The 25,695-nt window shown below is 41.8% G+C and overlaps 1 protein-coding gene across 1 annotated transcript in view; it reads right to left on the bottom strand.

Annotated features, from left to right (window-relative positions):
• CNTNAP5 (contactin associated protein family member 5) overlaps positions 1 to 25,695 on the bottom strand; it is a 434,775-nt gene that overhangs the window by 338,563 nt on the left and 70,517 nt on the right. The window contains exon 4 of the mRNA XM_032211804.1: positions 4,142 to 4,289. Within this exon, the coding sequence (XP_032067695.1) occupies positions 4,142 to 4,289 (148 nt within the window). The remainder of the gene's footprint in view (positions 1 to 4,141; positions 4,290 to 25,695) is intronic.

The following is a 25,695-nucleotide window of genomic DNA, read 5'->3' as shown; positions in this document are numbered from 1 at the left end:
TCACAACCCCTGGTATGCCCAAATATGGGATATATATATATATATATATATATATATATATATATATATATATATATATATATATTATATATATATATATATATATATATATATATATATTCATACACACACATACACATATACATATTCCTTTGCTGTTCAGCAGTCCCTTTCCTACCAGTCCCCAAGGGGAAATGCGTCTTCTTCATTTGAAAGGATGGCCAAGCCATTATCCCTCCATCTATTTCTCACTAGCCAGTTTGCAGAATTTATGCTGGACTGAACCGAGCCTTTTTAGACCATTACTTATTAGGAGAGTACAATCAGCATTTGAAGTGTGGCTATAAATCTCATTCTATTTAAACAGAATACATACATACATACATACATACATACATACATACATACATACATACACACACACACACACACACACACACACACACACACACACACACACCTTGGTCAGCAGAATTTGCTGGTGATATGCTAACAAGATCTTTTTGAAATATAAGATAAAATGTTTTCCTTCCTGGCATCCTGAACAATCAACTTTCCATTCATCTGCAGATGTCATCCGATATAACTCTGGTTGTTCGTCTTGTCATCATACCCAGATTGCTATACAGAGCCAGGTAATAAATGCTTTATGCATTTTTATTATGTATAATTTTACTGACCAAGCTTCCCCCCACTTTTAGTTTTAAAATTGGGAGATTGTTCTATAAAAATTGATGGTACTGGGTGGGGATTGTGCATCTATGCTCACATGGAGAATAACCTCTAACCCTATGTCTGAATATTTTGACATAATAAACAAACTGAGAGGCATGTAGCTTTTTACTCCATTACTTATTTATTTATTTTATTTTATTTGTTAAATTTATTTGCCACTTAGCTCACCGTGGGGATACTCTAGGTGACTTACAGTAATAAAAAGGAAGAAAATGAAAGGAAGGTAAATAGAACATAAGTAAAATAATAGAACAATAAAATAAAGTGTGAAAAAGAAGACACTGAGAATACATCAATATGATAACCAAAAAGATAGGCAGGTGGAGAGCACAGCATAAGGGAATTTGGTAGCATTAAATGTGGATCTGCTTGGATAAAACAACATAGGTCATGGAATCAATAAGACTTACATTACCGAAGCAAAGAGACTATTCACTGAAACAGTTTTGGTGGACTTGAACTTTTTGGGCCAGCGCTATTAGAAGTGGTTTTCATTAACCTTCAGATACTGACAAGTGCTTGCTGGATGGGCAGCTTCTTCAGCATAATCAGAGAGGCTTCCAAATTGACCACCTCTAATACATCTGTCCCCAATTTTTCCCACTCTGCAAACACGCAGCGGCAGCAAGAAGGGGGGGGTGATTTCACACAACTGCAGTGTCACATACTTGCCCACTGCTGCCAGTTCACAGAGCTGGAAAGATTGGGGACCTAAGCCATTAAACTATCCTTTGTTCACATGTTACAGTATCTAGAGTTACACAACTCATCAAGCCAAAATTGAACACTATGATACTGTATTATATGAATCTGGCCTGAATGTCTGTTGCTGAAATCAGTGACTTGCATTAAAATACTTTGAAAGTATCTGAATCCAGTGAATTCTGCCTACGCTATAGGTATTTCAGGCAGTATGAGAACAATGATCAGAGACTTATGTATAAGGAATAATTCATATGTAGGTCTAAGTAAATAAGTGATTTATATTGTAAGCCACCCAGAGTTATGGTAAAATGGGCAGCTAATACATTTTACAAATAAATAAATTATTTATTTAGTTTTGGCCACCAAGATGTAAAAAAAGATGTTGAAACTCTAGAAAGAGTACAGAGAAGAGCAACAAAGATGCTGAGGGGACTGAAGGCTAAAACATATGAAGAACGCAGGAACTGAGTACGTATAGTTTAATGAAAAGAAGGTCTAGGGGAGACATGAGTGTTCCAATATCTCAGGGACTGCCACAAAGCTATTGTCAAGCTATTTTCCAAAGCAATGAGTGGAAACTAATCAAGGAGTGAAGCAACTTAAACTAAGGATAAATTTCCTGACAGAACAATTAATCAGGGAAACAACTAACCTCCAGAAGTTGTAAATGCTCCAACACTGGAAGCATTTAAGAAGATGTTGGATAACCATTTGTCTGAAGTGGTGTAGGGTTTCCTGCCTGGGCAGGGGGTTGGACTGGAGGACCTCCAAGGTCCCTTACAACTCTGTTATTCTATTCTCTTCTATTCTCTTCTATCCTTAAATAAATAAATAAATAAATCCTAAAGTTGAAGAGAAATAGGTTTTTGCACATAATACTTCATTATGTCCCCTATAATAAGCATTTTGAAATTGCACTGTTGCACTGTTTCCATTTTTTTTTTGTAGAAACATTGTACCTGGAAATTTATTTCCCAGCTAATTATATAGCACTTAAAAAAAACCTGGTATGAGTTAGAGAGGTGTACCCAATGAAACCTGTGGTTGTGATTTTACCTTGTGTGTGCTAATGAGACACTTAACTCCTAGGCCTCTTTTTCTGGCTTTGATCCTAAACAAATGGTTACTTCTTGGCAGTCATCCAACAACACTTCTAATTAATTCACAATCAGGTTTTCATTTTATTCCCATGACCAGCTGATCACTTTTTGTTTTGGGCTAATGCACTAGAGGTTGAAATGCCCACAAATGGCAGCAGGCACTCCAAAAATGTTAAGTGTGACAGACAAGAATTTCAGGTCCAGAAATGTTGAATAGAAATATTTCACCTAGGTAGAGAACCGCGCTGCCATAATAGAGAGCTGTAACTATTTAATCATTCAGAACATATTGCACCTTTTAGTGCAACTCTATGTAATTCTCCTTACATGGGGAACAATGGAAAACTGGCACATTTGATGATGGTTATTCTAGAATTTATGAACTGTTCCACCTAATCTTTATATTGGTTAGTTACTAAAGCTCCATAAAAGGGATGAACTTTGGACTCAGAGTGGTTCAGAAAATCACAGGAGCTCCAAATCCAATCTATTTTCCATTGATGTCTCTCTTCAATATGACTGAAGATAATTTTTGGGCATAATGCAAATTGGTATCTATGCTTCTACTTAAACCAAATTGTGGCAGATTTTGTAAGTACAGGTAGTCCTTGACTTACAACTTTGACTGTAAGAAATTACAGCGGCACTCTTAAAGTAACTTTTGACTGTTATTCAACAGCAATTGCAGTGCTCTCATGCTCGTGCGATCAAAATTCAGATACTTGGCAACTGACTCATATTTATGACCATTGCAGTGTCCTGGGGTCATGTGATCCCCTTTTGCAAACTTCCAACAAGCAAGGTCAGTGGGGAAGCCAGATTCCTGTAATCACCATGTTACTAATTTAACAACTGCAGTGCTTCACAACTGTGGCAAGAACGGTTGTAAAATCGGACAAAATTTACATAACAAATATTTCACTTAACAACAGAAGTTTTGGGCTCAATTGTGTCGTGAGTCAAGGACTACCTGTTTGATATAGCTTTTTTTATCAGTAGTGAAAGAAAATAATCTTTAAAAATATTTACTTCTAAAAAAAGCTATTGGTGACATTCTAGGTAATAGTACTTTCTTCAAACGCATATAGGAAAAAGTGAAAATTAGCCAGACAAATGCTGGAGGAAAAGTATATACAGATATGACAGTGAAGGGAGGGATTGTGCTACAGAAGCAAAATTTGCTACAGAAGCTAAAAATCAGAGGTGGGACCCAGGGGTAGATTCCGGCAGTTACTACTGCTGGTTTCCTCATAGCTGTGCCCCGTGTGCATGTGCAGTACAATAAAAATTGTTCTGCACATACACAGAAGCAAAAAGCAAGATGGTGGTGCCTATGGCGCTGCCTGGAGACCCAGTTTGGGGGCATGGCAGGCCTAGGTCATTGTTGGTTCCAGTGACACAGGCCGCCAAACCACTACTGACCCGGTCCGAAATGGTAGAAACCCACCACTGGTGGGACCAACTAATCAGCTTGGGATGTGCTCTGTAAACTTGCACATTAGTATTTTCCTGATAACTTGAATGTACAAAATTGTTTCTGAACCTTCAGAAGAAAGAAGATGATGCTTCTGGTATATGCTAGGATACATTTCAATACTTACTGTACGAGCATCCAAAGGCTTCAACCCGCAGACCAATATTTCCACTCGGGCTCCATGTCACAGGCACAAAGCGTACAAAGCGAGCTTTAACAGAGTGAAGGAATTTGTGCTGGACCACACTGTCAGCATTGACATTGCCATGGAAAACCTGCAAAGAAGAAGAATCCTGGATGTAACACAGCATTTGGGGGCATTTTTTTTAACAAATAAACTCCATGTGGGGATTCAGTTCATGCCAAAATAGTAGCCTATGGTTCTGTAACTCGGGATACAATTATAGCTTCTCTGATAGATAGATTCTCTGTCCAGCCTCTACTTACATGCCTTTAGGATTCAGCCTCTTCCAAGGCAGTTTGTTCCAACTATCAAACACCTCATAATGCAAGGAAATTTCTTTTTATGCTTAGCTACAATCTGCTTCCCTGCCATTTATATTCCTCCGGGTTAAACTTGCTCTCTAAAGCAATAGAGAATGATTTGAAAATCACTATCATTATCTATTCTTAAGCTTTTATTTTCCAAGCTAACAAACCTCAGCTTATTCAGTGCTTGCTTCTAGGACATGGTTTTGAAACTCCAATTTCTCAATGTGTTTCTTGAGAAAGACACAGACATAAGTATAGACATGCTGATGTATGTGTTTATAGAATCCAAGATTAACATGTAGATAGATCAATGCCAAATAATTGCTTTTTCTCAATCAGGATACTATATTTTTGCAACCATAGCCCCAAAATATATTAAATATCAGTACTAGTACCAATATTTTTAAATACCAGTACTAGTACTGGTATTACTAGTAATGTATGATGACCAAAGGTGGCGAGAAAATCTCTAATGTCTAGATACAATTAGAGGTCCTTGTAAAATCGCTGTTAAAATGTAGTTTTTAATGTTACAGAAGGAGCAAACATTACATGCAGGGGTATTGACCATATTCATTGAATTTAAATTCAATAGGGGATCTGCTTTCATACTACCCAGTTATATTTCCTAGACATTCCTACTTGGATTATATACACAAGGCCAGGTGAAAGGGCAACTATAAACCATGATCAGAAAACATTGTGTGTTATGCTCTAATAGCCTCTCTTGGAATTCTACTAATTTCCTCTCGACAAATGTATTCTTTTACCTGAAATAAGACTATCCCTTCCTATTATCTGCTTTATTTTTTTTAAAAAGAATAATGAAATTGTTTATTGGCATGAAATGATATCATGACAAAAATACTTGAGATCTTCAGCTATCTCTTTTAAACAGAATGTGTTGACCCAACTAAAGTCTACCAGGTTATTATTAATTTTTCTTTGCAACTTTACTTTTCACTTTAGAATTTAACATCAACCATTAAAAGAGACCATATTGCTCTTATGGTTCCCTCTGCCCCAAAACCAAGAATTTCTCTCTCCTGTGTGTATGGTTTTTGTTTTTGTTTTGGTGAGCTGCTGTTATTTACATCATCTGGGAACTAGAGTGGAAAGAAGGTAAATGGGGGGACAAAGATTAATATTTTAAGCATTAAGCTCTAGCAAACAGAAAAGATGTAAGCTGTCAGAGACACTGAGGGATGGAGAAAAGCAAAAGTGTCCTTTGGAAAAGACAGCCAGTTCCACAAGGCATCATAAATTAAATGGCTCAGCCTCAGGACGATGTGCAACTTTCAATCTGACTTGATGCAAGAAGCCTCAGGACAGCTAGCCCCAGCATATTGAGAGAGCTATGTTTGTATTTGTATTTGTATTTTATTATTTGTATGCCGCCCTTCTCCGGGAGGACTCAGGGCGGCGAACAACTCAAGGGGGAAAAAGGGGAACATAAAAAGACAAAATACAAATAGTAAAAGTAAACAACAGTCGCACAACCATACATGTTGAGAGGGGAGATATGTTCGCTAGATATCACAGTGACTGTGGCAATTATTTCCTTTCCCACTTTATTAGGTAGGTAATGGGGTAAGGTTTGAACTGTATGTGGAAGGAAGCCATGTTGGCACACACTTGAAGTATAAGATAATGAACTGGGGATTAATTACTTTCCAAGGGATTTTTTAAGAAGTAAAGGAGGGGTTCTTATCTGCCGAAGTCTCAATGATGGTTGAAAAAAAAAAGAAAAATGAAAATAAAAGATGTTTGTAGGCTGTATCGCAGAATTTTTCAATTTTCACTATTGTATTGTATTCCCAAAGTAAAGAGGATCAATACTCTATAACTGCTACATACAGTGCCAAACTGAAATACAATGCCAACTGCTCTCTGGAACACATTTTAAGAGGATATGATGCACATACCACATTGATGATTTTGGGGAAAACAAAATTATCATGATGCTTCCTTGAAAAAAAAATGACTGTGTGAATTCAGTTCATCAAATTTTGTTTGATGCTAAACTGCTAAAGTTTGTTACAATATATTTTGAGCACATCTAAGAAGATTCAGATCTTAGGATGAATCTTAAGGATGAGCATACATAATACAACACAACATAACACAGCATGGACCCTTTTGCATGTATGTATTATTGATGATATCAGGTCATCACCATAAAAATTGTGTCTGTATATTTGTGAGTGTACATGCAAAAGTACAAGTGTTAAAGTGGGGGAAAGGGAAAACAAATTAAACATAGAAGTATTCCACCTGCTTCCTTTTCTTTTTTTCTCTTGGTTTAGAAAACTATATCTTCTGGAGTGGAATGTCATTTTGACAAGAATGTTCTGTGACATTTTGAATTTATTATTATAGCATCAGGAGAAAATATTTGTCAAATTATCCGGTCTATGCTGACTGGAAAGATGAGAAGGCTCTCACCTCTTATCTAAATTCTGTGAAATTACTATACAAAAGTAATGCTAAATTGGAAGCAACAAATCAAAGCGATCACTGGGGTAAAACTAAATCTAAGGTATTATTTCTGGAACTTGCTTTTATTTATTTTTGGGAAAATGAGTGAGATATATTCAAATTTGGTGTTAGTTGAGGGTTTTAATTTTCTTATTCTCATCTAAGGAACTGGCTACTGTTCACATATAAGCAGAGAAGGTGACCTAGTCTACTGGGGCAAATAGTAGGCATTAAGATACTGCCTTCCACATGGCTGCATTTTAATTGCAAGATTTATTCAAACAGAAATACACCGATCAAGAGCAGCTAAACTGCCTACCTTCTCTGTTTAACATTTCAGTTAAAATATGACAAAAATATAACTAAGTACTTTTCTATTGCAATATTTTAGAAGTACCACTGTGTAGATTAGACTGGGACCAAAGAAACCAAGCTTTAGTTCCCTATGGAAGCATGATAGCTTTTAGTTAGTCAATCTATTTCACAAGGTTATTACTGCAGGGGGGGGATGGGGACACATCTCCATATGCCTTACCTATAAGAAACTAGGGTCATCATTTTGATAGATAGATAGATAGATAGATAGATAGATAGATAGATAGATAGATAGATAGATAGATAGATAGATAGATAGATAAGATAGATAGATAGATAGATAGATAGATAGATAGATAGATAGATAGATAGATAGATAGATAGATAGATAGATAGATAGATAGATAAAGGGTGGTGCAGTGGTTAGACTGCAGTACTGCAGGCTACTTCTGCTGATCACTGGCTGCCAGCAGTTTGGCAAATCCAATCTCACCAGGCTCAAGGTTGACTCAACCTTTCATCCTTCTGAAGTGGGTAAAATGAGGACCCAGATTGTTTGGGGTGGGGGAGACAATAGGCTGACTTTTTAAACCACTTAGAGAGGATTGTAAAGCACTGTGAAGTGGTGTAGAAATTTAAGTGCTATTGCTATTGCTATATATCAACAAACTGCAATGCTGCAATGACCAATTCCTTATTTGAGACATTTCCTTGATTGCATTATACCACAGTGGTTGAACTTGAATGGAAACCCCGCCCCTCCACCTGGTGATTCAACAGTGATCGCAAAAAATCCTGTTTTCATTCCTCTCACTAGCTCTGGCTGCCTGGCGAACAGAAATTGCCTGGATTGATTTCTTGGATTATCCTTGTCTCCTGAGAGTTCTTCAGACACCAGGAAGCCAGCTGGAGCATCAAACAAAACAAAACAAATCCTAGCTCTTCAATCTTCCATTTCCCAATGTAAATGATTAAAAATCAAGAATTAATAATCTATGGGGATTACTTGGAGAAATTCATTCTGGTGGTGGCTGCTGGATTGATGGCAGACTCCCCCTCTCCCATTATTTGTTCTCTACTTGTCCTTTTTGTTTTTTTGGTAATCATATAATTGTTTTTCTTGTGTTTTTATAATCATTGCTTATTTTATTGCCTTATAATCTTCTGTCCACATACTTTTCATTTTCCCCTTTTTATTGTTATACGATGCTATGAATAGCCTTACAGCAAGATAAATTATTTAACAAATAAATAATAAAGGAAGAAATAATGAATTGGTTATATTGTCCAGTGCTAACTTGCATTAATTTTCTACTTGGAGATTGAAAATTAGCAGGATAAGTATATCCCTGTTTATTTTTACCTTTTGCATCAATAGTCTCATTGCTTAAAAATAATATCCTAATATCGGATACCTTGAGCATTTTAGGAATTGACCCATCACCTTTAAAAGACAGTAAGCCTCATTGATCTCATCCTACTTATTAGCTGAAGAAGCAGTTATGAGAGGGCAAATATTCATGTTTTGCATATCACTGCTTGCTCCCAATGAGTGCAGATATCAAGCACCCTGGTGAATACTTGAGGTTGTTCTGAATTCATATGGCTTTAGGTAGAAGTTTCTTCAAGCAACAAAGAATACCAATTGGCCCAGCATTTCTACTTTCACATGTAGAAAGAGCCCTTCATTGAACATGCCCATTGTAGGTAGTGAGGCCAGCATGTTGGATTGGACTCCATTACTAGGGTAATCGAGCTCATGGTCTAATTATTATTTACAAAATAACTTCTGGTAACAGCTATCTATCCATATGTTTTTTACAGTTTGTTGCTTACACCTAAAAAAGAAAACCAGGCACTACTGGGGAGGAATTTGATATTCTATCCCTGCTTGTCTCTGCTTCCTTCAGTCCTAATAGACTCTTACTCACAATGTGCCATCTGCAAAATATGAATTTAACTTTCAGAAGGAGAAGAACCTCTCCTTTTTGCCTCAACAAGTAGTTTCAATCCATCCAGGTTGAAACAATCTCTACTGTTGCACTGTTAAATCTCAGAAAGTCAATATATGGATGGTACTCCAAATATTTATAAATTCAAAAAAAAAAAAAAATCATTGGAAGTAAAACCCACTGAATTTGATGAAACTGTTCTAAATGTGTGTGTTAATGGCAAGAGGAATTGATATATTACTGAATATTCAAAAAAATGTTTGTTAAGATGTAATGGTATACTTTGGATTATATTATATGTATGTTAAAAAAAAACTTTTGGCAAAAAAACCCCAATGTCCTTCTGGAGCAGGGTTGGACTAGATGACCTCCAGGTCTCTTCCAGACCTAGATTATCCTCTGAAGCTGCTTCTAGTGCCAAGTTTGTAGTCCTTCCTTCCTCTCCTTTTTCCCCTCTGTCCCTTCTTCTTTCTTTCTTTCTTTCTTTCTTTCTTTCTTTCTTTCTTTCTTTCTTTCTTTCTTTCTTTCTTTTTTCTTTTTTTCTTTCTCAGCACCCCTCACCTCCCATTTTTGGCCTAGCAGGCTTCAATGTAGATGTTAATACAAAGAACTGAGCAAATTGAAATGGGGAAAAATGCCACCATTTTTCGGAGCAGTCCTCCAACCTCCATGCCCCTCCCCTCTGGAAAATCCAGGAAGTAACCTCTCTAGCCATTTCCTGCAGCTCTATGGTACTAGATCATTTTTTTCTTATAAAAGTAAGTAAAATGGGTGGGTGGGGGGTTCCGTTTTGTTGCTTTAAAGTTTTAATATCTTCAATGAAAGTACTGAGACAGAGAGAGAAGTTAGTTAGACAGGGTGTCTTTTGTCTTGCCCCGGTTAGGATTTCTTAAGCAAATCCACTGGGCTTTCAACATGAAGCCAGAAAATCGGGACTTTTTTAAAAGGCGGAGGGACACGGGAAAAATTGTTATAAAGCGTGCTTGTCACGCTGAAATCGGTACGTCTGGTCACCTTAAGAAAAACAGCTGCGTGACTCAGCTGAGAAGATATAGGTGAGTTAAGCGCAGGGGCGGGTGGGTGTCAGAGTGAACCTGTTCAGTCCCAGCTGATGGTCAGATCTACTGGTTTGCCCGAACTGATCCGAACTGGTAGAATCCCACCCCTGAATCTAATCCTATAACTCTTAAAACATAAACTTTAAATCTTAGGATTTTTCAATCATTACAGGTATTTACATTTTCCCCACTACATTAGAGATATAAAAAAAATTCTTGTGGAACAAATTATCTGTTCCTTTGTATTGGTTCTTAAACTGAATGCCTGGAGGATTAATTAAATCAATTATTTCAAATGGCAAGAAACAGTTGTACAGTACATGCTATGCGAAAATCTTGAAAAATACAGGGATAAGAGAAACTGAATCCTTCATAATCTGAGCTCCTTCTCTGAGGATTAAAAAGACCATTATTTTCAAAGACTATTTTTCATTGGCTTGGTTGTAGGAATTACCTAATGGCTTTGCTACTATTATATTGCTCTTAGAAACAGTAAATAATCATAATAATCTCAAACTGGTTTCTTGTTCAGTCATCAAGCTATCTAAATCATGACAAAGGTATCAAATTACTAGAGTATTTAAAAACAAAACAAAAAATGATTATAAGAGTCCCTCAGGTAGTGTCGCATTGTTCTCAAAGCAGTTGCTTGCTTCAGACGATTCTGTGGCTGCTTTGAACAGTAGAGTATAAATTTCTCAGTATAACTTAATATAACATTATTAACATTATTAACATTATAGAATGGCTATATTGAGATGGCATAAAAATACACATGAGCATCAGTTTTATCAATGTTAGCAAGGACATTATAAAACCTATGTATAAAAATAGTAGCAGGGAAACGTACATATGCACCTACACAATTCTAACTTTAGCCATATGTGATTTTCTGTTAAATGTTTCTTGGTCTTCTTACCAAGTTTTATTTTCAAGTTACATAGCTACATAGAAAATGTTACTCTTCAATGTAATCTGGGAATTAACATTAGCTTTCATTAGCAACTAACTACAGGTAGTTATTGACTTATAACAGTCCATTTAGTGACCATTCAAAGTTACAATGGCACTGAAAAAATGACTTATGACTGTTTTTCACACTTATGACAATTGCCACATCCCCATGGTCATGTGATCAAAATTCAGATGCTTTGCAACTGACCCATATTTATGATGTTTGTAGTGTTCCAGGGTCATATGATTCCCTTTTGTGACCTTCTGACAAGCAAAGTCAATAGGGGAGCCAGATTCACTTAACAACCTTGTTACTGATGTAACAACTGCAATGATTCACTTAACAACTATGGCATGCAAAAGCCTCCCTATGTCTGCCGCCCTATGTCTGCCAGCGTTGGGCTTCGGTGGGGCTTTTGGAAAACTGCACCAAAGTCCCAGCGCAGCTTTCCGCCATAGAGCGGGATGCGTCCTGCTCTATGGCGGGGCACGGCAGCATGGCTTTAAAGTCCCAGCGTGGCTTTCCGCCTTAGAGTGGGATGCATCCTGCTCTATAGCGGGGTGTGGCAGCATGGCTTTAAAAAATAAAAACAAAGTGCCAGCCCACACGCCAGCAGAGGCGGGTAAAACACACACACACACACACACACACACACAAACACACACACACACACACACACACACTACTTATAATAATACAAATTACAATTACTTACAAATTACAACAATTTTGAATTCCTCCCCCCTCCCTCTGACCCACATACCTTTTCCAGCTGTTTCACAGAGGATTTCAACTCTCCTCTTGTCTGCAATGATGAAAATGTAAAAAGAAAAAAGCAAGAGCTGCTGAAGTAAGCCTGGATTAGCTGCTGCCAGAATCTCCAATGAATGACTCTGCTTAACTGTTTAAAAAAAAGCCTCTAAAAAAAGTGCCTCTGCAGGAGGAGGCGAGAGAACCACGTGCCTCATCTACATAAGGAATTTTTCACCTTTTAACTCTTGCTTAACTCTGCTCAAGTGATCATAAAGATAGACTAAAGGAGGCACATGGTTCTCTCGCCTCCTCCTGCAGAGGGCACTTTTTTAGAGGCTTTTTTAAACAGTTAAGCACTAAGCAGAGTCATCGACTGTGACTCTGGCAGCAACTACCTCAGCCTTTTTCCTTTTATTTATTTTTTCTTTTCATGATGACAGTGGTGAGGCCCTGCCTCCCCTGCCTCCCCTGACTGCACATCCCTGCTGGAATTCAATCCAAACTACAAAATCCTAATTACTTTAACCTAGGATATGGTTAAAAAATATTCATTAAAAAGTTACTCTTTACTCTAGTTTTCAACCTGAAATGTAGAGTCAGTTTGATATGGTTTGATAGGATTAGAAAATCTCCAGCCCAAATCCCCACTCATTAGTCATACTGGATTAACCTCCAAGCTGCATCTTGATAATCTCAACTGAGTTTAATGGTTTTATTACACTTTATTACACATGTCTTACACACACAATTAACACTCCCTCCCATCTACACTCCCCCATTCTGTGTTTTACAACTGTTTCTACATTCCGAATAAATGAGCACACACAAATTGTCTAATTTAGTCAGACCATGTGTGGATAAGTGATCGCCATTTCAACATTCCCCAGTTTGTAATTCTTCATAGATATGCTATTCCTTTAATCCTATCTATCCATCTTAGTCGTTGTCTTCCCCTTCTCCTTCCCTCAACAACATCAATGCAACATTGCCATAATATATTTTCTTTTCACCATCTGTTTGCATCAACTGTCCAAAGTATGAGTTTTTGCTTCCTAATCAGTACCTCATGGGAATATTCAATCAATATTTGGTCCAAGATCAATGGAATGGCTCTCCTTGCAATTATTCTTAGCAACAGACTCCAGATCTATGCTATAATTCAAAATCATCTGTCTTCTTTCTCTCACTCTTTGTCAATATACAGCTTTCATAGCTGTACATTTACCACCTGAAAATCATTTCCTTTTGACAGTGGGTGTCACAGAAAAATCCCTATCCTTCATGAACTTATATAAGTTTCCCATTGTTTTCTCCCACATCATAAAGAGTTTTTTTAATGTATCCACTTTGATCTTTTCCTCTTTGAAAATTTAGAAATTTCCCTCTATTTCTGATTATACAGGGAGGCTTGCCTATTTTCATCCCTTCTCACCTTTTTTGTATAGATAAATATGCAGAATATGTTCCTTATATTGATTTAATATCCTGTCTTTCTTCCTTTCACTCTCTCTTTTTGACCTGATCAGCAATGGTAACCCTACTGGGAGCTCATACTCCTGTAAGTGTAGTATAGCTCTCAGAGTTATTGAAGTCATTAAATCCGCCTACAAATTCAAGGTTGTAATCTACAGGGAAGGTTGTCAATCTTACATTGGGGAAAAAAGAAGAATTGGGAGTATGTGCAATTTTGTATTTTAAATTCATTCAAATTACAGTGCTCACAGTGTAATTATTCTGATTAGCAGAATAAAATTAGACTTGGGCTTCCCTTGTTCTGATGTTAAGCACATCTATTTGGGAATAAGCACAATTTCTTGTAGCAAAGGGTAAAGGGTGTAGAAAAAATAAGAATCTGCAAGCTTGTACATGACCAGCTGTCCACTGAAATACTTTATTGGAAATGAGATGAATATAAATAATGCTGTGTTCATTGGAATAAACCCAACATATGGATATTAAGGTAGATGTTCACATCAAGCCTCTTCACTGCTGATCCATATTATGTCACTCATTTTGTGACACTGAGGTCCTCCAACAGCAATTCCATCACACAGTCCATCAAAAATATATTTCATGAAATAGTTTAAGGAGGAAAAAAACCCATGACAACCCTACTTATGCTGGCTTGAATACCTGCAATGGAGACCATTATGGCCGAATGTGAACGTTTCATTTAAATTCACTGAAAGCAGAGAAAATGAGAAAACAGGTGGTCCTCGACTTACGATCACAATTGAACACAAAATTTCTGTTGCTAAGCAAGACATTGATTAAGTGAATTTTGCCCCATTTTACGATCTTTCTTGCCACAGTTAAGTGAATCACTGCAGTTGTTAAGTTAGTATCAAGGTTGTTAACTGAATCTGCCTTCCTCGTTTTGTTTGTAAGAAGGTCACACATGACCCCAGAAAACAGCAAAGGTCATAAATATGAATCAGTTGCCAAGTATTTGAATTTTGATCATCTGGGGATGCTGCAACAGTTGTAAGTGTGAAAAATGGTCATAAGTCACTTTTTAGTGCTGTTATAACATTGAGCAGTCACTAAATGAACTATTGTAAGTCAATAGACTACTACCTGTAGTGACCAAAATAATTAATATTAGTTTGGACCAACTTAATTCCTGATATAACATTACAATTATATGAAGATAATATAATGAAATATGTGACAGATTTCTACTTTTTTAATAGCAATAACAGTAGACTTATATACCACTTCATAGGGCTTTCAGCCCTCTCTAAGCAGTTTACAGAGTCAGCGTATTGCCCCCAACAACAATCCGGGTCCTCATTTTACCCACCTCGGAAGGATGGAAGGCTGAGTCAACCCTGAGCCGGTGAGATTTGAACCGCTGAACTGCTGATCTAGCAGTCAGCCTGCAGTGCTGCATTTAACCACCGCGCCACCTTGGCTCCTACTTTAAATATGAATGTATGCTAAATCAGAGTGTACGTGATGAACCGGGGCCTTGAGGCTGTTAGGGACTGGATGAGGGCTAACAAGCTTGTGCTCAACCCGGATAAGACCGAGTGGCTGTTGTGTTTCCCTCCCACTAACTTGGTTAGTGTTCCATCTCTCAGGCTGGGGGGTCAAACATTACACCCCTCAGACAGGGTTCGCAACCTGGGAGTCCTCCTGGACCCACAGCTGACCTTTGACCACCACTTATCAGCTGTGACCAGGGGGGCATTTGCACAGGTTCACCTGGTGCACCAGTTGCGACCCTACCTGAACCGGGAGGCTCTCACAACAGTCACTCGTGCCCTTGTGACCTCTAGGCTGGAATACTGCAATGTGCTCTACATGGGGCTGCCCTTGAGGAGCATCCGGCGACTTCAGCTAGTCCAGAATGCGGCCGCGCGAGTGATTGTGGGTGCACCTCGGTACACCCACATAACACCAATCCTCCGCGAGCTGCGCTGGCTACCTGTCGATCTCCGGGTGCGCTTCAAGGTGCTACTTACCACCCATAAAGCCCTTCATGGTAGTGGATCTGGATACTTGAGAGACCGCCTTCTGCCAATTACCTCCTCGCGACCCATTAGATCTCATAGATTAGGCCTCCTCCGAGTTCCATCTGCCAGTCAGTGTCGACTGGCAACTACGCGGAGGAGAGCCTTCTCGGTAGTAGCTCCGACCCTTTGGAACGATCTCCCCGTGGAGATTCGTACCCTCACCACCCTCCAGACCTTCCGCACAGCCCTTAAAACCTGGCTTTCCCGTCAGGCCTGGGGTTAAGGAATGTAACTCCCCCCCCACCCGAATGGTATGAATGTTGTGCCTTATTTTTAATTCTGTATTGCTTTTATGTGCTATTGTTTGTATCCCCCTCCCCATGAGTTGTGAGCCGCCCTGAGTCCCCCCAGGGAAAAGGGCGGCCTATAAATAAATTTTCAAATACTCAAATATATAGTTTTTGGCAATTGACACTATTTGCATAATTAACAACTGACATAAATACTGTCATGTATAGTGAAACCTCATCTGAATGGGCACACTCTGTTGTGTTTACAGAATTAGTTCATTAAATCAGGGTCTATCTAAAATCTGCTACACTGGGACCCATTAAATGTAGGATTTATGTGTTCTCTGCAGAAATGCAACAAAGAGCCAGATATGTTTTGATACTTTCTCAAGGAGAGAGTTCAACTGCAAGGAAAAAAATGGGAGCTACTGTTTCCCAAATTGCCAAGGGGATATTACATATATTTAACAGTTAACAACCAAATTAAAAAAAAATATTGTGAAAAATCTCAAATGATTGATTTCTTGGATAGAAGCCAAGAAGCCAGACAGAACACAGAAAGGTAGACAGCAAAAACATATCAAAACTCTTGTTACTATTCATCTCAGGATGTGAACGTTTCCGTCCTAGATGCGATTGGAATAAAAAATGGATCTTCACTAAGGTTGGGTTGTGATTCTCTGCAATGTGCTGTCATAAATGTGACTCAGCCAAAAAAGCTGCAAGGGCAAAGGTGGAAGGGCAGATTTCTACTATTTGTCTTCCCTGGGATGTCTTTCAGAAAATAACATCCAATATCACTGTTGCAGTAGGTGACCTCCTGTTTGCATTCCGCCAGGAAACATACTAAACAAGATCTGCACCCAGAGCTGAAAAGAGGTTGGTGACATACAGTATTCCACTCTGGGCTGGATCAGACAAGGGATCATATCTATGGCACATCAATTCATTTATTCCCCTCTACTCAGCACTGATAAAATCACATGTAAAACAATAAGTACAAATTAGAGTAACCACCATTTGAGAAAAACCATTTGTTCGTTCACTCACTCACTCATTCATTTTCATTCATTCATAGGGTGACCAGACGTCCCGCATCTGGCGGGACAGGCACGCGTTTTCATAATTTTTCCCACGTCCCGGGCCGTTCTCAAAACCCCCCGCTTTATATTGGCGCTCACTGGCTCCCCCGCCCATCATCAGCTGCCGCTAGCTCGCTCATTCCGTTCCCCCATCTATTCTGTCTACACTAAAAATCTAAGCCAGCCCAGCCTGCCGCTCACTGATTGGCCTGGACTCCAGCCAATCAGTGAGCTGGCTGGGATGGAAAACTTTAAGCACGCACGCGGCGTGCTTAAAATTTTCCATCCCAGCCAGCTCACTGATTGGCTGGAGTCCGCTTAAGCACGCCACGCGAGTCGCTACTCTCATGAGTCTCCATTTCATTTCACCTTCGCCATTTGCTTTTGCTGCACTGCCCTGGTGAGTAACTCCAGCAGTGCCGGTGGGAATCGGGAGGCTTCACGGCTTCGGGTGGGCAGCAGTGGCCTTTAGCAAGGGAAGGGAAGGCCTTCCCTTGCGAGCTACTCATGAGAGGAACTGGTGGGGGGGGACCAGGCAACCTGATAGAGGGGAAGAAGATCGTCCCTGTTGTTTCTCCGCTGCCGGTGTCTGCATTTTCCTTCCTCCCCCCCCCCGCACACCCGCCTTCCACGCACACCCAGCTTCCAAAATCTGGGGAGTTGCGGGGAGGGACGGGAGGTCATGGGAAGTGCCGTTTTTGAGGAAAGCGCTTAGCTGCCCCCATTAGCCGCAGCCCCAGACGGAGGAGCGGAGCCCGAGCTTTCATCGCCGTCCCTGCCAGTCGCAGCGGGGTGCACCGAGTGACTCGCGCTGCGATGCCGGCAACCCCTGCCGCCCCCTCCCAGTTCTGCCACCCGGCCCAGTGCATAGCTGCCAGCTCCACCTCCCGGCTGCCCAGGCAAAGCGAATTCCACATGTGGACGTGGAGACGGACCTCTCTAGGGAGGCCGCGGGCTGGCAATAGCCGCCACGGGCTAGCTTCCCCCCCGCCCCGCCTCCTCCACTAGCCTTGGTCCCTCCACAGTAGGGCAGCTGGGGGCAGGAGGTGGCCCTCCTCTCCTTCTCCCCCTTTGCGGAGTTGGGCGGGCCGCCCTGGGAAGGACTACCACTTTCTGAACTGTCTGCATCAGATTTAAATCGATTTTACCATCTTCTGCTCCCAAGCCTCTCGGAAATGTAATTTTAAAATGGACAACGCGAGGACCTCCCACTGCATGCTGGGAGATGTAGTTCTGCAAACATCGAAGTCTCTGGATGGATGTCATTTCCCGGCAGCCTATTCGGCGCGCCCCATTCAAAACGGCGGCAGTTGGTTGAGTGCTCTTGTGCAGTAGCGGGCTAGTTTGCAGGCGTCTTGATCTTTCTCGGGCAGTTTAGTATGGATTCCAACATTTACAACTGCTTTCAGCCTGGCTTATAGATTAATATTGAGTGCAGCAATGGTGAGTGCCGAGAGGAGAAAGGCGATTTGCTTCGGAGCGTCTTTTGCCTCCTTCCGTAGCCCTGGTGTTCTCTGGAGGCTCCACGAGATTAATGCTCAGTGCGTTATTATCACTTTCCTGTAATGCAGAAGGATGGTGGCCGGGCTAAATTCCAGACTCTTTTCTCCTGTTCTTCGGGACAGAAGAGTTCTCAAAGAAGCAAGATAAAGTCGGGCTATTCTGCCCCTTTGCCTAATGTTACTCGCTGGGACTAGCTAGCGGGGCTGAGCATGTGCTGAGCAGTACCTCCATGTGGTCTCGCTCCTTGATGCTTTTTTAAAACAGGAATGGGGAACTGTGGCCCTTTTAGCAGACTTGTTTTGACGAGCATGGAGCGATTGACGGTAGTTTGTGCCGGCCACGGCCGCTCAAACTAGTGTCAGTCGCCCCCGTGTTCAGCAAAGCAAGCCCGCTGGCGGCGCCTCTGCTGTGGTGGGAAGCGAGCTACGGGTCCCCTCCTCCGCCGCCTTCTTTACCTCCGCCTCCCCGGGGTGGCTGTCAGGGCGCTGATGGCGGAGCGGATGCGCCCAGTTTGTTATTGCTTCCAGCAATCGAGACGGACGAGGGAAGCGGCGGTGGTGGACGTCTGACGTCGGCAGCGACTGTAACGACCGCTTGGGTGAGGTGCGGAGGAAGAACGGAAGGTCCCTCCCACCCGCGACGACGGCTCCAGCCATGGACGAGCAGGCTGGCCCCAACAACAACAACGCGCTACTCTTGCCGCCACCTCCGGGTGGGAAGCAACCATGCCTGTGTGGCGCCTGTGCTGCGGTGGGAAGTGAGTCTGCGAGGCGTGGTTGCTTCCCACCAGGACGTGGCGGCAAGAGCTTCTGTTCTTCCTCCGCACCTCGCCCGAGCAGTCGTTACAGTCGCTGCCGCCGTCCGCCACTGCCGCTTCCCTTGTCCGTCTCGATTGCTGGAAGCAGTAACAAACTGGGCGCGTCCGCTCCGCCGTCAGAGCCCTGACAGCCACCCCCGGCGGCGGCTACCGGGCCTCGCTGGAGTCAATTGCAAAACCGCGTTCAGCGCTTTGAGGACCTGAGGCATCTTGGGAAATGCAGTTCCCTATCGGAAAGAATGGAGTAGCTGCGAATTTGTAACAACAACAGAAGATAATAACTTGGTGCTTCGCAGGTTATGAAAATTTCAAGTTTGATTTGCACACTGTTTTTTAAAAGTTAGATAAATAAATTATGCTGTGAAAGCGACTAGAAAGCCCCCCTCCCCTTCCTGTGTGCAAAAAAGGGAAGGAGAGGAAGGAAGGAGGGAGGAGGGAAGGAAAAGAAGAAGGGAGGGGGGAGAAGATGGAAGGAGAAAAGATGGATGGAAGGAGAAAGAATGGAAGGAGAAGGAGGAAGATGGAAGAAGAAAGGAAGAAAAAAAAGAAGGGAGGGAGAAAAGAGGGAAGGAGGTAGGAATAAAAGGGTTAGAGAGGGAAGAGAGGGAAAGAGTAGAAAGACAAAGAGGATGAAGTTGATAGGCAAGAGGAAGGAGGGAGGAAGGAAAAAAGAAAAAGGGAGGGAGAGAGGAAAGAAGAAAAGATGGAACTAGAAAGGAAAGAAGGGAGGGAGGGAGGAAAGGGGAAGACAGGGAAAGAGCAGAAAGACAGAGAAGGTGAAGGTAGATAGGCAGAAGGAAGGAAGAAGGAAGAAATAGGAAAGGAGGGAAGGAGGAAGGAACAGAAGTGAAGAGGAAGAGAGAAATGGAAAGAGCAGAAAGACAGAGAAGGTAGATAGGCAAAAGAAATGAAGCTGAAAGTATGGAAGGAGGAAGGAAGGAAGAGAGGGAAAGAGCAGAAGACGGATAAGGTGAAGGTAGATAAGCAAGAGGAATGAAGGAAGAAGTGAGGTGTCTCGAGGAGGGGGAAAACATTTAGTGACCAAAGTTACAATGGCATTGAAAAAAGTGACTGATGATCATTTTTCACACTTAGTGACCATTTCTACCATTTTTCACACTTAGCGACCGTTGCAGCATCCTCATGGTCACGTGATCAAAATTTTGTTTGGCAACAGATTCGTATTTATGCTGGTTCCAGTGTCCTGGGGTGACCTTTTGACAAAATATAAAATTTTTAATCAAGCCCCCCCCGCCCCCGGTCAATGGTGTCCCTCTTTACCAATCTGAAAATCTGGTCACCTTATTCATTCATTCTAAAATTTATATTCTGCCCATTGCACTATTGAAGTAACTTTGGGCAGCCGGTTATTGACTGGTCAGAGAAAATTCAGAGGAAAGAGCAGAGATGCTGAAGAACTTGAGACTATGATGTATGAGAATAGACTGAAGAAACTTGAGAAGCTTTATCTGAAGAAGAAGAAAAAACTTAGGAAAAATAAGATGGCCCTGTTCAGAGCCCTAAAGGGAAAGCACAGGGAAGAAGGACAAGAATTATTTTCTGTGGCACAGAAGCTAGAACTAGATATCCTAGGTATAGATAAGAGCCATGGTGGCACAATGGTTAGACTGCAGAACTGCAGGCTACTTCTGTTAATCACCCGCTGCCAGCAGTTTAGCAATTCACTTCTCACCAGGCTCAAGATTGACTCAGCCTTCCATCCTTCCAAGGTGGGTAAAATGAGGACCCAGATTGTTAGGGGCAATATGATAACTATGTAAACCACTTAGAGAGGGTTGTAAAAGCACTGTGAAGCAATATATAAGTCTAAGTGCTATTGTTATTGCTATACACTGCAGCTTCTGAAAGTTTGTTTAAATATAAGGAAAAAACTTCATTACAATAACATCTGAGTAACAGTGGAGTAGTTTCATTATATCGATTAAAGGAATCTCCCTTTCTGGAAGTTTTTAAGAAGAGGGTAATTTTTGAAAAAGGTGTATGTCATGTATTCGAAAGTAGAACTGCCTTGCAATAAAGACACAGTTGAAGACTCTTGTTAAATATTCAATTTATTTGCCATTCCTATTCCTTAAGTATGTCATGCTTATGTTTATCATATTTTTTTATGTTTATCATTTATTTTACCATTATTTTTTGCAGCTTCCAGATTATTTTTATGCTGTCTCTGTAAAATGTTCTGATTAATTATTGCTAATGCACAGGGGGGACATTTACAAATGGATCAATGATATTGAAACTGCAACTCCTCTGCTATTAAGACAGTGACTAAAGGAGGGTGGAATGTGTGTGTGTGTGTGTGCGCGTGTGTGTGTGTGTATATATATATATACACATACATACACACATACACACACACAGACACACAGACACACAGACACACAGACACACAGACACACAGACACACACACAGACACACACACAGACACACACACACACACACACACACACACAAACAAACATACATACATACATACATACATACATACATACATACATACATACATATATATATATATATATATATATATATATAGTTACAACCCTTGGTATGCCCAAATATGGGAGGAAGCTTACTACTTCTATTCTCTGTCTATCGGCTCATCACAAGAGATCATCTAGACGGAAACCCAATATTTTTACTGTTGCCTTTGTTACATTTGTGTTGTATTTGTGCTGATAAATAAATAAACGGACACTGGTATAGATCTATTTCAAGCTATTTAGCTCTCATCAGCTAGCCATACTTTTACTGGGATTCAGCCCGGTAACAGCCCAGGTTCGAATCCCAGTAAGGGTATGGCTAGCTGATGAGAGCTAAATAGCTTGAAATAGATCTATACTAGTCTCCCTTTATTTATTTATCAGCACAAATACAACACACACACACACACACATATATGTGTGTATTTGTGCTGATAAATAAATATATATTATATTATATTATATTATGTATGTATGTATGTATGTATGTATGTATGTGTATATATATATATATATATATATATATATATATATATATATATATATATATATATATATATATATATATATATACAGAGAGAGAGAGAGAGAGAGATGTCAGCCTCTGCTTTGCTGTTGCTTCGGCTGCCATGAAACGGGGAGGGTGGGCATGGTATTTGGGAGGGGTTACTCATTGTGCTGGAGGAAGGTTCTGGAGTTCAGCTGCTGGTCGGACTACGCATGCATGGGAGATTCCCGCCAGGACTAACGGCACCGACATTCCATTTTCGTGATGCCTTTTGAAGTTATCTCACACCTGACACTTGAAAGACTTATGATTGGACTGTAACTGTGATGCCAAGGGGTGGGGAATGGGCTATTCTATATATCAATCGCTTTCGTGCCTAAATAATCAGATTTCGCTTCGCTATGCCTTTAATCATTTATAATTAGTAAAAGTACACTTGATTTCTACACATGGAGTCTCGTGGTCTTCTTTCCTAATTATCTAATGGAGAGGTGCTGACAGTGTGTATATATATATATATATATATATATATATATATATATATATATATATATATATATATATATATATATATATATATGATTAGATTAGATTAGATTAGATTAGATTATATAGATTATATAGATTATATATATTAGATTTTTACAACCCCCGGTATGCCCAAATGTGGGAGGAAGATCACTACTTCCATTCTCTGTCCTTTGGCTCGTCACAAGAGACCATCCATGCAGAAACCCAATATTTTTACTGCTGCCTTTTTGTTACATTTTTGTTGTTGTTGTTGTTGTATTTGTGCTGATAAATAGATAAAGGGAGACTAGTATAGATCTATTTCAAGCTATTTAGCTCTCATCAGCTAGCCATACCCTTACTGGGATTTGAACCTGGGCTATATTACATACTAGGCAGACTTCTTAGCCATTAGGCCACAGGCTCTTATCCGTTATCAGCAAGGCCAGGGTGAAAGGTATCTATTAGATTTTTACAACCCCCGGTATGCCCAAATGTGGGAGGAAGATCACTACTTCCATTCTCTGTCCTTCGGCTCGTCACAAGAGACCATCCAGGCAGAAACCCAATATTTTTACTGTTGAATGTTGAATGTTGATTTTATTTATATGCCGCCCTTTTCCCCCGAAGGGGACTCAGGGCGGCTCACAACTCAACCAGGGAAGGGGGATACAAACAGAAAATTAAAACAACACAAAAACAATACATAATTTAAAATGCACAACAGTCATACCAATTCAAGACAGGGGCAATAGTTCTTCAGCCGCAGGCCTGTCTGAACAGCCAGATTTTAAGGGCTTTGCGGAAGGCCTGGAGGGTGGTGAGGGTTCGAACCTCCACGGGGAGTTCGTTCCAGAGGGTTGGAGCAGCCACAGAGAAGGCTCTCCTCTGGGTAGTCGCCAGTTGACACTGGCCGGCGGATGGAATTCAGAGGAGGCCTAATCTGTGGGATCTAATCGGTCTATTGGAGGTAATTGGCAGCAGGCGGTCTCTCAAGTACCCAGGTCCAATACCATGAAGGGCTTTATAAGTGACGACTAGCACCTTGAAGCGTATCCGGAGACCAATAGGCAGCCAGTGCAGCTCGCGGAGGATAGGTGTTACGTGGGTGAACCGAGGTGCACCCACGATCGCTCGCGCGGCTGCATTCTGGACAAGCTGGAGTCGCCGAATGCTCTTCAAGGGCTGCCCCATGTAGAGCACATTGCAGTAGTCCAGTCTAGAGGTCACAAGGGCGCGAGTGACTGTTGTGAGGGCCTCCCGGTTCAGGTAGGGACGCAACTGGTGCACCAGGCGAACCTGGGCAAATGCCCCCCTGGTCACAGCCGACAAATGGTGTTCAAAAGTCAGCTGTGGGTCCAGGAGGACTCCCAAATTGCGAACCCTGTCTGAGGGGCGTACTGTTTGACCCCCCAGCCTGAGAGATGGAACACTTGGCCAATTAGTAGGAGGGAAACACACCAGCCACTCGGTCTTATCTGGATTGAGTACAAGCTTGTTAACCCCCATCCAGTCCCTAACAGCCTCGAGGCCCTGGCACATCACGTCAACCGCTTCACTGAGTTGGCACGGGGCGGACAGATACAGCTGCGTATCGTCCGCGTACTGATGGTATTTTATCCCGTGCCGTCGAATGATCTCACCCAGCGGCTTCATGTAGATATTAAACAGGAGGGGGGACAGGACCGAACCCTGCGGCACCCCATAATTCAGGGGCCTAGGGGTCGATCTCTGCCCTCCGACTAACACCGACTACGACCTGTCCGAGAGGTAAGAGGAGAACCACCGTAGGACAGTGCCTCCCACCCCCACCTCCCGCAGTCATCGCAGAAGGATACCATGGTCGATGGTATCGAAAGCCACTGAGAGGTCAAGGAGCACTAGGACGGAGGCATAACCTCCATCCCTGGCTCTCCAGAGGTCATCGATCAATGCGACCAAAGCGGTTTCCGTGCTGTAGCCTGGCCTAAATCCTGACTGGAAGGGATCTAGATAATCGGTTTCCTCCAAGGACCGCCGGAGCTGAAAGGCTACCACCTTTCTGACTCGGACTTACTGGATCTCCATCGTTGCTCTAGGCATCTCTTTCGGCGCTTCATCTCCCGGAGTTCCTCAGTAAACCAAGGGGCCCTCCTGGATCCACTGCCTCGCATCGGCCGTAAAGGCGCAATCCAGTTAAGAGCCCCTGCCGCCGCTGAATTCCAAGCAGCAACCAGAGTCTCCACCGGACTGCGGGCGAGGGTATCAGGAAGAACCCCAAGCTCCGTCTGAAAGCCCAAAGGGTCCATAAGTCGCCTGGGGTGGAACCACCTAATCGGTTCCTCCTCCCTACAGTGGGAGTTTGGTATCCGAAAGTCAAGCCTCAGTAGGTAGTGGTCCGACCATGACAGGGGTAAGGTCTCACTACCCCTCAAACCAAGATCACAACTCCACTGCTCCGAGAGGAATACGAGGTCGAGCATGTGACCCGCTGAGTGAGTTGGGCCCCGAATTACTTGGGTCATGGAAGCCATGAACTCCTGCACTCCATCAGAGTGTTCACCGAGCGAAGGCAAATTGAAATCCCCCAGAACCATAACCCTGGGGAACTCAATTGCCAGCTCGGCTACTGACTCGAGGAGCGAGGGGAGGGCTTCTGCAACGCTGTTGGGAGGCAGGTACGTTAACAGCAAGCCCACTTGACCCTTGAGGTCCAACTTCACCAGCAAGGACTCACACCCGACAAGCTCCAGAGCAGGGATCCTACAAGATACTAGCAACTCTCGGATAACAATAGCCACACCTCCACCCCTTCCCTGGGGTCGTGGCTGATGAAGCACCTGAAAACCCTCTGGGCACATTTCAGTGAGGGGGACTCCTCCCTCCGGGCCCAGCCAGGTTTCAGTAATGCCAGGTCTGCCCTCTCGTCTAAAATTAGGTCCTGGACGAGGGGAGCCTTGTGAACTACACACCTGGCATTTAGCGACAGCAGCCTGAGACCAGGGTCCTGATTACTCACGCCATCT

Source organism: Thamnophis elegans, chromosome 1 (genome assembly GCF_009769535.1).
Source record: "Thamnophis elegans isolate rThaEle1 chromosome 1, rThaEle1.pri, whole genome shotgun sequence".
NCBI classification, from domain to species: domain Eukaryota; kingdom Metazoa; phylum Chordata; class Lepidosauria; order Squamata; family Colubridae; genus Thamnophis; species Thamnophis elegans.
The sequence above is the reverse complement of the archived record's forward strand: the minus strand, read 5'-3'. Positions and strand labels throughout refer to the sequence as shown.